At 38.0% G+C, this 14,952-nt stretch overlaps 1 protein-coding gene across 2 annotated transcripts in view; it reads right to left on the bottom strand.

Moving 5' to 3' along the window:
* Positions 1-4,802: 4,802 nt before the first annotated feature.
* The window catches only part of cdk18 (cyclin dependent kinase 18), a 90,946-nt gene continuing 80,796 nt past the window's right edge, over positions 4,803-14,952 (bottom strand). For both annotated transcript variants that reach the window (XM_041978583.1, XM_041978590.1), the window contains exons 12-15: positions 14,637-14,785; positions 14,460-14,550; positions 12,500-12,577; positions 4,803-10,153 (exon numbers count right to left, since the gene is read on the bottom strand). In XM_041978583.1, the coding sequence (XP_041834517.1) occupies positions 10,119-10,153; positions 12,500-12,577; positions 14,460-14,550; positions 14,637-14,785 (353 nt within the window). In that variant the 3' untranslated portion in view covers positions 4,803-10,118. The remainder of the gene's footprint in view (positions 10,154-12,499; positions 12,578-14,459; positions 14,551-14,636; positions 14,786-14,952) is intronic.

Here is a 14,952-nt window from a genome sequence, read left to right as displayed (position 1 = left end):
AACATTTATTAAATTAACTGGTCTGAGAGATTATGTCGGTCCACATTTAATATATATACAAATGAATAGTAGAAAATAACTAAATAATAGAAGGGGGATAGTTATATTTGGAGATAAGGGCATAAAGTGTCTGATTTTTACATTTAATTTTAAGCTTCTGTAAAACAATTTCAGTTCCCTTTTCAAAGCATTTCATGCTGTATGTGTGTGTGCGTGTGTGTGTGTGTGTTTACTCAGTAAAAAAAAATATAATTCTATATAATTCTATTAACGAAAAATTCTACTGGTTCTTCTTCTGTTCTAATGTTATTGAATTGAATGAGAGAACCTGTAACTATGGATGGTCTTTAAAGCCAGTCCTGGACCGATTGCCCTGGTCTATTGATCCTCTCACATCCGTGTTCAGTTGACTCATTATCATCACATAAATAACAGTAATCCACTTCTAATCTAAATCCAGGGACATATTTCGTTTCTAGTTCTGAGCGGAGGACCTGCAGATTCGGACCTGCAGTTCTGGACCCGCCTAATGGTGGTTTTGCGACAGTGCCACCTACTGGCTGATTGTAAAACTGCAACTGCAGTTTCTAGACAAAACTGCAACTACTAAATCAGAACCCAGTCTAAATACCGCTTTTTTTCTTTAAAGATATGCTTTTAAAGCTTTATTAGAAGTTAAAATCTTAAACGTAAAAGTTACATTTCACCAAAATAGAAAAAAATAAAAAATAGGCTATTTAATTGCTCATGAAACTTCAAAGTTAAGAATTTTCATGTGGAGATGAATACTTCTGATTCTAAAGAAGCTAAAAGTCTCTTCTTTAAACAGCTTGGAAGGTTCGTTACAGCATCAGTTCAAGTAGTTTAAAGGTTTAGTTTCACCCCAAAACCAAACAGGTTGCCCTGTTTCACCAAACTATCAAACACCAACAGCTGATTGTTTGTTTAATCTGAAAATGTTTCCCTTAAACGTTATCACACATAAACATGTATTATTGTAATAATATTTATACAGTCAGAAAGGACAGGTCCTACATTTGTCCAGGTTGGACAGGTTTGTCCTCACTGGACTTTTATTTATTTAGTTTGTATTTGTTAGGACCCTAAGGCAGGTCCAGGGGAAGGAGGGAGTAACACAACTCCAGAAGATGCCAATGAGACGACAGTCTTACGTTTTAAATTCATTTAATGCTGGTGTGGCAGCTAAAATGCTGAAAGGCCTGCAGCGTCAGGGAAAGCCGAGGCCAACATGACAAACAAAACCCCTCTACCTGGAAATGGAAAGAACAACTTACCTCCCCACAGAAACTAATGCTAACCTCATACCTTCAGACTGTGGTGGAAAATCATTTTAAACTTATCACAATAAAACTTCATTTCTTTTTTAATTTCAAGTCGACAAAATGGTTTAATCATTAAACAGTGAGATTCCCGTTCAACCTTTTCTCCCTGATCTTCATCCATACCGGTCTGCAATGACACAGAGTCTGGTGCAGGTCTGATATCCTGGTCTGCAGATACGCTTCTCCATCAGTTAACACACTTATGCTAACTGTGGGTTAGCATAACGTATGCTAGCTGCATGTTAGCTTGAACTGAGTAAGAAAAGTTAAATAAATTGAGCAATGTTGAGTAAGAAAGGTTTTAGTGAAAAACTCTAGTAATATAAACCTTTACTCCATGTTTGTTTAAATCTTTATTAATTTCCTGATGTGTAAGACGACCTTCATCACAGTTATGTTCATTTTTTAAAATGTCAAAAATAGCTTACTGTAGCATGAAACAACAAAGAAGCCATAAAAGCAACGTACAGATGGAATATTTAAACTTTTTGTGAGTGTCATTGATGCTTTATTTATTTACTTTTTAAGTCATTATTTACTTTTATAGTGCTAGCAGTTAAGTGAATGGTTTGAAAATGGCCCGAACAAATTTCAATAGTGATGCAAACGTGTGATACTTTTCCTCTAACCACACAAAAAGGCGTTTATGTTGTTTCTGATGTCTAAGAGAATTTAAACCTAGTCAATCACCAATAGCAAAACTGGTAACTGGTTGGTATGGTGTAGCATATAATCTAAAACTGGTCACATAGTTACTCGAACATGCTGTTAGAGGTTAACTGGTGTAACTTTTTCTCTTGTTTTTCTTAATAAAAATTCAATCAAGCAACCCATAACAATATAACACGTGACAAATGTAATCTGGAGTGTTTGGAGTTATTGATTTTAGATAAATATTATTATTGCACTGTATCAGGTATTACTTGGACCCTTGGATATAAACTGAATGCACATTTGAACAATTTTAAATTATTTTTATTTGTATGACACCAGTTCATGATAAAGTCCTTTCAAGGATACAGAAGGAAGGTACAGATACAGGCAGTGTAACATATAATGGGATTATAATTGGATTATATTTGACTGCATTTATTAAACTTAGCATTTCTTCATATAAATTATATTGTGAATTGGTTGTATAAAAATAAAGTGAATCAAATTTTACTTGGAAAGCCTGTTTCTGTTCAGTCTTGAGTCTTCCTTATGTGGAATAAGACGGCTATTAGAATGATTTCCTGGTACTTGATGGCTGAAACAAGAGGCCAAATGCTTTTCATGAACAGGCATTTCCTCTGCTTTGGGTTTTCAGGTTTAATCATTTTCTGACAGGTTAGCTCTTTTTTTGTCTGAAAAATGTAATCTGTCAGGTGGGATTAGATTACAAACCTATGCATTCAGTTACAGTGTATAAGGTCTTGTACTGACTTTTTGTTCTCCAATAGCTCTCTCTTCTGTTCAGCTGTGTTACTGCACTTCTTTTTTTGCCTCATTCTACAAAAACGGCATCAAACCAGCTCACACGGTACGCTTTAATATGTAACTGCAATAATAAAAATAAAAACTCTAAAAAGGATTTCTAGATTCTTTTTTAGTTTATTGAATCATTAGTTTATTAATTTTCAATCAGTTTTTATGCCTTCAGGCAGTCACAGTACATTCAATTTCTCATTGTATAACATTGTAGACAAATCACACAAAATATCACATCTCATACAAAATCTAAACTCATCTTTTATAAAACATTTAAACATCATTGGCAGTTTCTTCTTTATTTTATCTTAAATACAGTGCTCTATTGTTTCTTTTCTCTATTTTCGACAGCATAAAACCCACTGAGACAGATGAAAACATCTGTTAAAATACATTTATATATTATTTCTTTTTCAGGACAGTATTGAAAATAGCTTAATTCAACACAACTAAACACACAATAACACTTCTGCCATTGAGGGAACTGGATGGGAAGGGTGGAAGTGTAATGCCTCATGTCAAACTGAAGTCCCTCTGCCTTGAATTTATCTCAACAGGAAACCTTCCAGCATCTGTCTAATAAAGAACCTCTTCATCTTCCCTGCAGAGCCACACGGGCTCGCTGCTTTGCTTAAAGGCTCTTAAACACACCAAGCTCTCTTCTTACGTTTTCTCTCTGTCTACCCTGAAGGATCTTGCTATTTTTAATTCTCACTTGGACCTCATTATTTATAAATCTGTGGGTGAACCCATATATGGAATTTTATATGTATACTCTTATAGGCAAGCTTGCAAAAACTAACATGGCTCACTGGAGATTAGCTGAACACCAGACTCAGCAAAGACTTTCAGATTTCAGAATGTGCTGTCGTCTTTGCAGTTTACTGATCGCAATTATTCAATGACACAATTAACTTAGAGACATTATAGAAAGCACAACCTCTTTTAGTAACAAGGTCTTACTTATCTGGACAAAATAAAATAATCGTGTCCTAAAAGGGACTTAAAATGAGATAAATACAACCTCTCATGTGCTGAACAACATCACATTTTACATGTTAGTGTCCTTATTTATGTACAGGGCTCATGGCATGGTTTTCCATATTTTCTATCTTAAATATAGCTTTAAAACATTATCTTATATTAAACATTTTAAATTCTAATTATAACCAAATTAAAACAAATCCATTAGGCTGTGTGATCCACATTAGACTAGTTTATAATAACTGTGTTCATATAAACACATTCATGGAAATAATGACCCATCCTGAGCTGGAGACAGTGGGAATGTGAAACTCCTAACAGGATGGAAAACTTCCAACAGAACTAAGAAGGAAAACCTCCATTAGAACCAGAACCAGGAAGGAAAACCTCCAACAGAAGCAGAACCAGGAAGGAAAACCTCCACCAGAACCAGGAAGAAAAACTCCAGCAGAACCAGAACCAGGAAGGAAAGCCTCCACCAGAACCAGAACTAGGAAGAAAAACTCCAACCAGGAAGGAAAACCTCCACCAGAACCAGGAAGAAAAGCCTCCACCAGAACCAGGAACAAAAACTCCAGCAGAACCAGAACCAGGAAACAAAGCCTACAGCAGAACCAGGAAGGAAAAACTCCAGCAGAACCAGAAAAACTCCAACCAGGAAGGAAAACCTCCACCAGAACCAGAACCAGGAAGGAAAGCCTCCACCAGGACCAGAACTAGGAAGAAAAACTCCAACCAGGAAGGAAAACCTCCACCAGAACCAGAACCAGGAAGGGCATTTGTATATAAGTACGCTGCAAACCTCAATGAAACTCAAAATCTCCCCATAATGATGTGAGAGACTGATAATGATTTCTTCCAGGTTTCTTCCAGTTGTTCTTCTTAGGTTGTGCTTCCCGAATTTTAAAACCTGATACCGACCAGAGGAGTTTTAATTACATCTGTGTCCTGATTATTTTCATATGACCAAAATATTATGCTTTGGTTGGAATGGCCTAAAAATAAAGGCTGAAATGAAAAAAATCAGATCCTGCTTGACTTATTGATGCTGTCATTAGCTTAAATTATGCTAACTGTAGGTTAGCTTTAATTGCATGAGTGAGCAAAAGTTTAATCATTTGAGCAATGTCAAGCAGGAAAAGTTTTAGTAAAAGAGGCTAGTATTGTAAAACCTTTATAATTAAAATGTCTCTGGACACCTAGTGGTGGAAATGTGAACTGCAGCAACATGATCTTCCTCAGCTTCTGTGTAGCGCAGTCACAGTTAGGAGGCCGTTTAGCATGTGCTGGGCGACCGTGCATTTATGGATAACTTATTAGTAAGATTAGCGACAGATTGAGTTTTCTTTATTTTATCATTATTAATTGTAGATACAATTTAAATGTGATTCAGTGCATTTTATGGTAGTTTGTAAGCAGCTAATTACGTCCTTGTCAGTGGGCTATTAGCATGTAGCTTTATGCTTATTTGAGAGCATAATGTAGAAGTTATTTGTTACTTGAGTGAATGGGATTTCATTGCTTCTAACCAATATTGAATAATCATATTATTAATTTTAGGTTTAGAGAAATTAGTTCATTTTCATGCCTATTTATATTTGATATTGATATCGTAAATTACTATCTTTAGTTTAATCCTCCAAGGAACTGTGTGAAGCCTTATTTACTTTGGTTTAAATATGTATTCTGTTTGCAGACCACACACACTCATGTTCTCATGTTCTGTTTCATCTGTGTTGATGAATAAAGTTAAAGGACATTTCTTCTCTGCAGCCCAATTCTCACAGTGAAATCACAGTATATATATATATATATATATATATGATTGCTTAACTCCAATAGTGGCATAAAACTGTGATATTTTTCCTCCAATCACATCTGAACATATTTGTGTTCAATTTAATTTAATTAGCTGTTTCTTTTTCTAAGAACATTTTTTTCACTAATGACAAAACTGGCAACTTTTTTGTATACCAGATAATCTAAATCTGGTCACATTAAATTACTTCAAATTACTTCTGTAATGTTTCTCTTTCTCAAACTATTCCTCTGAGGTTGCATTTAAAAACTTCGTTAGGATCAGAGTTTTAATTACATGTATGTCCCGATTATGTCCTTAGAATTAAAAGAGGTTTCCCTTTCTTCTCTACGTGACTGAATCCACTTCCTGCGACTCACCGCTGCAGCCTTCCACCTTCCCAGACTGCTGTTTGCAGTACTACATACAGCAAAGGGTCTATCAAGCAGCAGCATGGAGGTTTTCTTCTCTGGGAGGTTCTCTTTGGCCTTCTTTAGGTTACTTTTAGATGTGTAGCAACAATCACGATCAGCACAAAGACTTTCCATAGGAGGCTGCCTGAAAATGTGCACCATCATCTCCATATTTACAGTGTGGCTACACTTATTTGGCTTGATTTGGGAAGATAGTCTCCAACGAGTGGTCCTCCTGAGCTAAAGACTTGGGAAGCATCTTTAACAGTTACAGCAACTTAGATTAGAGGGTCTCTTCAGACATTCTGTAGATCCGTCCCATAGTTCATACTCTCAACATATGTCCAGCTCAAGAGCAAACAGATGAGTAGTTCCTGGCACGCCTTTGCTGGTCTCAGAGCCATTATTGTTTACCATCCAGAAGTTTAGTATCTCTTTTGTATTGCATCAAAATGTCAAAGTACTAACCTGCCTTCTGGGAAAGCTGTAATAAAATATTCACTACTATGTTTTCATTTGTTTCTGGTCACACACATTTCTAGAAACCTGAGACAAATCAAACCCTGACTCTAAATAAAGGTCTTTTGCTTTTATTCATGCTTGAATGGTCAGTTGGTTGCAGTTTGCCACTTTGCCACTAGATGCCCCCAAATCCCAATAAGACTGTCCTGGTCTTACCTCATGTCCTCATGTCTTTATCTGTCCCTCCAGGAATCTGCAATGTTGTCATTTAAACTATTAACGGCCTTGATGAGTTCTGCACATCCGGAACACTTCGTCCAGTCACTGTAACTTTAATACAATTTTGAGGAATTTCTCCTTCACATTACCCGATGGTGTCCTAATGTGGAGCTAACCACACCAGGATCCAGTCTACCAGCATCACCAGACAGTAGACCATAACTCATACCCTCTACTTCCACATCAAGCTCCACATACTGCGCCCAAAACAACCAGCTTACCTTCTATGAATGTTTTTGAAGTTGTTTCAGATTATTAATGTAAAGATGTTTTATTTCTCACATCTCTCTAATGTGACAGTTATCACAGACATGTTAGAGGAACACAGTCAGTTCCTTTAGTAACATATGACCCTCTGATAAAGTCTGGTCCCCCCCATGTGTAAAAGTCTGGCTCCGCCACTGCCATGTACGACGCTTTCCCAGAGTTCCACATTACAGTGAAGATAAACCATTTTGTAACACGTGCAGTGGAAGACAAACAGAAGTCATGACTTGACATTTTTCTACAGCAGATCACCGCCAGTAGTCTACAACACGCAGATCTGCTGCAAACACTGACAGAATGAGAATAACTACACTTATTTTTATTTTTCTGCTTGCTGTTTGAACAGTTAGCTGCAGCGTCACTCTGCTGAACGGTGAGATAATCTACCAGTGTGCACATTTTTCAAACAATAATGTCATATCAGAATTTACAATTTATTTAATTAATGACACTATCATAAATATAATAAATAATATCTTAAATAAATGTCAGATGATTTTGCAAGAAAGAAAAACATTAAAATAGAGTGCAATATTTTTTAAAACCTTTCAAAATCCTGGAGGGCCTGATAAGGTCTCAGCACATTTTCCTGCTTCACTGGATGCCTCAGCCATCCTTTTCTGGATGAGGAAGATTAATGTCAGGTCAAATTAAAGAAAAGGAGAATGTTTTTTTTTTCTCTCTGACTTTTATGGACCTACAGACAAAAGCTTCTCCCTGTTAGGCTGCGAAATATGTATGGGGTAACACAAATTACAGCTAAAAAACTAACTTTATTACTCTCTCCCAGTTTACAGGTGTAGGGATAAAGGCTTTCAGTAAGACACTTGGCCTTAGCTGGGAACAGTATGAGGAAAGACACAAAGGGACGGGAGCAGGCTTCAGAGGACACTTTTGGTTTGTGCAAATAGGAGACTAAGAAATACATAAACATTTAGTTATATACAGAAAAAACTAAGCAAAAGCCCCCTAACACATTGGCCACACTAGATCAAATATAGATTCTTCACAAGCCAAAATATCATGCACAGTTTACTAAGGCAACTTCAAATTACTGGATTTAAAGTCAGCTGTTAACACTGGATGAAAAAAATAAATAAACCCATTCTGACTTGCATCAGGGGGTTCAGTAGCAAGGCCATCTGTCCACAGAGCTCATTTACTACAGCTTTAGATTAGATGTGGAGTCAGCTTTCATGTTGGTTTTCTGTCAGTGGTTACTGGGAATGAACAGTGTGATGCTACCATTGTAATGTCAGCGCTCTGGGATATTCAGATTCAGGACTGTCCAGAGGCACGGCACACTCATAGCTACCACATATGGCACATGAAACACTGGATAAATAGTATTAAATTTTATTTACGTCATCTTCTAAAGATTCTAAATCATAATGTGTTGTAACACAGGCATCTTTTTAAAGAGCAAGCGAAACTCAATGAAATCCTTCGCTCTGCTCTTCTTTGTGAGAAATCCATAAATTCTTTTTTTTTGATTTCGGTTAAATATCAGTGTGTAAAGTCAGAAAAAAATGACACATCCAAAGAAAGAAAAGCACTGTGTCATTTTAGTTAAGTGAATCATTATTCATAAAGGTTTTCAGCCTCCTCTACAAGATGCTTTTTAAAGCTTCGAAGGTTTACTCCAAAATATTTTCCTGTGTTTTGCAAAGCTTAATATGCAAGCACATTACATTCACTTTAAAAAAAAAAAAAAAAATCTTGTTTAACAAGACAATTTTACGTTAAAAACAGAGCCCGGACATGTTACCGTGTTATTATTGTGTTAATTAAAGCAGATAATTATTTTATCACAAGTTAATGCAGCTTTTCAGTCCGCTGCTCAGTGACTAAAATTTTAATAGTTGCCTAGTGCCAATTAAAACATTTTCTCTTCCATTTGTCTGAATTAATTTGATCTGATTTTTAAATAAAAGGCTTTTTTCTGTGTTTTGCAGGGCAGGTTAGCATTTTTGCACAGTATAAAACATTATTTCCATCACTAATTCGTACTCCTATGAGTTAAGATTTTTAAAAATGAGAACAAGCAGCAGCTTTGGTACTGCAGAGCCTCAACTCATTACGGTGGAAATAATCATCTTGTTAGTTCAGAAAACCACTTTTTTTTTAACTGAAAAAAGTTTTTCATTTAGAAGGTATTGCAATGTAAAATATTTGTGCCTGTCCACCAATATGAAAAATATTTGTTAAAGTGTTAACAGGCCTCTGTTTTAATGGAAGCATGATGTTAGCCGTTTTAATTAAAGTCTACTGTGTTCCCTATCCACACAGCTTTCTCTGAAATATCCAGACATTTCCAGTCTTAACCTTTATTTATAAACATGAATATAAATGTCTTCAGGATTTAGAGGATTTTATCTCAGAAGTTCTGTTTGTGTCGGCTAGCAAAGGTAATCTCTGTTAGGCAGCTAGCACATGTGGGTAGCTAGCCATCATCAGCTAAATATAATTAGCTCAACATGGCGTTGGCTAACATGTAAGATGAAAATAAAGCTTTGCTTTTGAGATAACATCTTGGTTTATTTTTCTGTTTCTGAACTCATTGTTAGCACAGACAAGATGAAACGGCGCTTTGTGAAAATACACAAAGCGCTGGTTTCTAGTTTGAATTCTTCTGAACCATAATTTGCAAAACAGACTTGAGAAACGGCTACTCCTTGTTTAGTCCTTCCAGTAATCAAGCCAAACTTCACAAAACTGATGGTTCAGGATGTGATAGCAGCTTCCTTAGAGAGCCAGAACTCTGTTGTTAATTTAATTAAATTGCAGTTCATTATATTATAAATTCTAAGTTTATTTGGGTACAGGTTCTTTAGGGATGGAGATGCTTTTTGACAGGAAAAGGAATCACTAGCAAATATGCAGTGGCAGCATGTGCAGCATCACTGATGGTGCAAATGAGTGTAAAATGTAAGTGAATGCAAATATAGTGTATTTTAGACCTTTTATGTTTGTTTTTAGAAAGATAATAAGCCTTTATGGTCAGTTTTAGCAGACCTAGTGTGTTTATGTTCCTGTATGTGGGATGAGCTGTGTTGGCCTTAGAGCTGAGGAATGAGCTCCTCTTCTTCTTGTCCATGAACTCTAGAAGATGCTTTGTCTTCGATTCTTTCCTCGACCTGATGAAAGACAAACAGAAGCAGACGCTTGTTAGCATTCATTCATGTAACCAGACGCTACATCATGGTATTAAGAGGCAATGACTCACACTTCTCACAGTCTTCTCACCATCTCTAAATAACATATTTTAGTTGATGTTAGAAATGGTTTTATATGAAGGACAAGTGAAGACATATCAGAGTCTGCCCAGGAAGAAACAAACAAGTAAGACAAACTTTACTGTATAATTAGTGCTTATTGGATTGAATAGGTTTGACAGTGATGTCTGAGTTTTCTTTTCTTCCTCTCAGACTCTGTGGTAGTGTGTGGATTGTCCATAACGAACACCTTGTTCAGGCTTAAGAGTGTCCACATGTGCACATGGCACCAGGACACTCTAGGCTGCAGTTTGATGATCAAACGGGTGAAGAGAGGGGCGGAGCTGTCAACTGATCACCACCTGGTGGTGAGTTGGCTCAGATGGTGGGGGAGGATGCCAGTCAGGCATGGCAGACCCAAGCATGTTGTGAGGGTCTGCTGGGAACGTCTGGCAGAGTCCCCTGTCAGAAAGAGTTTCAACTCCCATCACCGGCAGAGCTTCAGCTGTGTCCTGGGTGAGGCAGGGGACATTGAGTCCAAGTGGGCTGTGTTCCGTGCCTCTATTGTTGAGGCGGCTAGCCGCAGCTGTGGCCACAAGGTCATCGGTGCCTGTCATGGTGGTAACCCCCAAACTCGTTGGTGGACACCAGCAGTGAAAGATGCCGTCAAGCTGAAGGAGGAGTCCTAACGGGCCTTTTTGGCTTGTAGGACTCCAGAGGCAGCTGATGGGTATCGGCGACCCAACTCTAGATAAAGAGTGAGTGAGTGAGTGAGTGATGATTGGATGGATGGATGGATAAGATAGATAAGATAGATAGATATAGATTTATATATATATATATATATATAGATTTATATATATATATATATATATATATAAATATATATATATCACTTTTCTGGTGACAACAGTGACCCTACGTGACTTACCAATGCTCGTGGAGATCTTAGCATATACATACATAATTGAAAGGTTTTCTGTGTCACTTCCATCCAAAATCAGCTTCCCTCTATGAGATGATGCCACATTCGGACTTTTTTCCATTCACCATTAGATTACATTCACCTGTAAACTATTTTACAGCTTATTAGTGCTGACATTATCACTAAGACCGTGATATCTCACATTGGCAGCTAAAGCTAAGATCGTAGGCTCTTACATTAGCTGCTAACGCTAAGACTGTGGGCTCATACATTAGCTAACGCTAAAATAGTGGGCTCATACATTAGCTAACGCTAAGATTGTGGGCTCATACATTAGCTAACGCTAAGATTGTGGGCTCATACATTAGCTGCTAACGCTAAGACTGTAGATGATGACGTTACGAATGTGGGCTCCACCATGTTCAACAAATACTGAAAGTTTTATTTATATTTAAATATGATTTGCATGTGCATTCTGCTGGGAATGGGGTTCGAGTTTAACTTACATAAAGTGGCTAGCAAAAGTATTCATACCGCTTGAACTCTGATATTTTGTCAAATTTTGAGCACAATGGTGAACATAGTTAATTGGAATTTTACAGAAAGACCACCCCAAAGTGGCACACAATTGTGAAGTACAAGAAAACTTTACATAAAAAGTTGAAAAGTGCAGTGAGCAAAAGTATTCAGTCCCCCTTCCTCTGAATACAACCATTTGGAGTCTGCAAAAGAGTTTAGACTGGAGCGGATGTTCACCTTCCAGCAGGACAACAACCCTAAACATAAAGCCAGGGCTACAATGGAGATTTAAAACAAAACATGTTCACGTTTTAGAATGGCCCAAAGTCCAGACCTAAATCCAAATTAGATTTGGAATCTGGAGATAACCCAAGAGCTCAAAACTGCCATTTTCCATCGGAGGTGATTGAGCTTGAGATGTTTCGCAAAGAAGAATGGGCAAACATTTCAATCTCTAGATGTGCAAAGCTGGTAGAAACACCCCCAAAAAGACTTGCTGCTGTAATTGCAGCAAAAGATGATTCCACAAAGTATTGACTCAGGGGGGCTAAATATACCTGTACTCCACACCTTTCAGTTTTTATTTGTGAAAAAAAAAAAAAATTTAAATCATGTATAATCATCTTTATATTTCACAATTGTGTGCCACTTTGTGTTCGTCTTTCACACAAAATTCCAATAAAATACATGTTTGTGGTCATAACATGACAAAATGTGTAAAAGGTCAAGAGGTATGAATATTTTTGCAAGCCATGACAGCCAGCCAGCCAGCCAGCCAGCCAGCCAGCCAGCCAGCCAGACAGACAGACACCCTGTTTCCTTACCTAAAGGCTGGAACACTGAGCTGCGATGGCCTGGGTCCTTCTGGAGCTGCACCTCCCTGAGAGAAAACACTGAAGCAGCTGAAATGAGGAGACAGAGGATGATGAAAGATGGCACAACCATGTGACTAACTTTAATATGGAAACACTTTGACTTGTTTCAGCCTGTGCATAACGATTCCTGCACAGCACCATGTGATACTCAGTGGGTCGCAACTCTGGAAATCTGAGGATTTTAGACAAAATATATTGCAAAAACAGGTATAATATTGTAAATAGTGTTGGAAAGTATTTTGGGTTCATGTTGAACCATCAGGGCCACACCTGCAGACTGTGGAGGAGAGTGGATAATATAATCACCTTCTTAATACAGCTGAGAAGATGAGATTTGTTGATGTAGCGCTGATATGCAGCGATTAGATTATGTTCAATGACCTCAGTAATCCCCAGTCTGCCAATATCTGCTCAACTAATTTAAAGAAATGGCAGCTCAGCTGCACATTAAACCACAAAGAACAGGCAGTGTGGGAATTTTCAGGTGTATAAAGAAATAAATAAATAAAAACACTGCAATGAAACACTGATTTCTTCCGTCTTTAATGAGTTTACAAACTATACCAAATATCAAACCCTCACCGGCCATTTTATCAGGTCCATCTGTTCAACTTCCTATTAACACAAATATCTGATCAGCCAATCATGCGGCAGCATGTAGTCATGTAGACGTGATGAAGACTTGCTGAATTCAAACTGAACATCAAAATGAGGAAGAAAGGGGGTTTAAGAGACTTTGAATGTGGCATGATTGTTGGTCTGAGTATTTACTGAAATCTTCAACAAACAACCATCTCTAGGGTTTCCAGAGAATGGTCTGAAGAAGAGAAAATATCCAGTGGGCAGCAGTTGTCTGGACCAGGATGTCTGGTGGATGCCAGAGGTCAGAGGAGAATGGGCAGACTGGTTGGAGATGATAGAAAGACAACAGGAAGTCAAATAAGCACTGGCTCCAACCAAGGTCTGTAGAACAGCATCTCTGAACACACAACACATCCAACCTTGAAGCAAATGGGCTCCAGCAGCAGAAGACGACCACAGGTGCCTCCTGTCAGCTAAGAACAGAAAACTGAGGCTACAATTCTTTTTCCCCCACATTCGGATCTGGTGGATCTGGTGGATCTGGTGGAAACATCATGAAAACATGGATCCACCCTGCCTTGGATCAACACTTCAGGCTGCTGCTGGTGTAATGGAGGGAGAACTTAGAGTGGTCAATTAACCTAAACATGCATGTCTTTGGATTGTGGGAGGAAGCAAGAGAACCTACGCATACACAGGGAGAAAATGTAAATTCCACACAGAAAGGCCACTGCCCAGGTGCAAACCTCCCCCCAGCCAAGGCTCAAACCAGTGACCACCTTGCTGTGAGGCTGTGGTCCTACCCACCACACCACCGTGCCAACCTGGGTGGTGAGTAAATACAGTAAGTACAAAACACTACAAAACAGTATTAAGCTTCCTCAGTGTCATTTGTATAGCTATGCTCTTTTGACCCAGCAGATATTTTCCACTGACAGAACGCAGCTACAGACATCTTTAATAACAGATACCACAACATAAAATGCCATTAACTAGATGTAGTTAATACAGTAGATAAGGTCTTAAACACACCAGGCCATTATTAGTTAATAGAACCATTTACATGGATTTTCACTGGAGTCAACAGTCAAAAAGTCCACCAGCTCTCTAAAGTTTTTAAGGACTGAAACAATTTTTCACAAACTTTTTGTAGGTAGAAAAATTATTAGCAGGATAAAAATATGTCTGTTGCCACAGTAGGTGTATGTTTGCACATTTCCAGTTATTTATTCTGCTTTCCACAAAGATGGGAAGAACTGTGGACCTTAAATGGACCTACATTGATCTTACAGCATTTGTATAAACTGTGTGTTGTTATAGATCTTACTGTCTGCCAAATTATGTATGTTATCCCCCAGACTCTGGAAGTACGGGTGTCGTAGAGCTGCTTCAGAGGAGATTCTGCTGCGAGTGTCGTACTGCAATAACAACAAAAAACAGCTGATTAAAACATGTCTGAAATCAGAGTTCAGTCTCAGATCTGTGGATCATCTCTGCTTCATACCAGCAGCAAAGCAGTTTGGAGATCAATCCCCTCGGTGTCCAACCGGGGAACGTGGTTGATGAGAGCTTGAGGTTTGTATTGAGGAAAGAGGTAGGACCTAAACTCCTCATTACTGCTGACACCAGGCCAAGTTTCCTCTGTTGGAGTGCCTGCAAGTCAAAGAACTGGATCATAATAACACACTGACGTTTACAGAGGAAAAAGTAAAGTAGGTGGACCTTTATCCTGGGTTTGTCCAGGTGATCGGATCTTTATTAAAGCTGTAACTATAGAGAAGCCCTGGGAATGGATGATAATTTAAAAACACAGTCATCAT

Source organism: Melanotaenia boesemani, chromosome 3 (assembly GCF_017639745.1).
Source record: "Melanotaenia boesemani isolate fMelBoe1 chromosome 3, fMelBoe1.pri, whole genome shotgun sequence".
Taxonomy (NCBI): domain Eukaryota; kingdom Metazoa; phylum Chordata; class Actinopteri; order Atheriniformes; family Melanotaeniidae; genus Melanotaenia; species Melanotaenia boesemani.
This window is presented reverse-complemented; position numbering and strand designations above follow the sequence as displayed.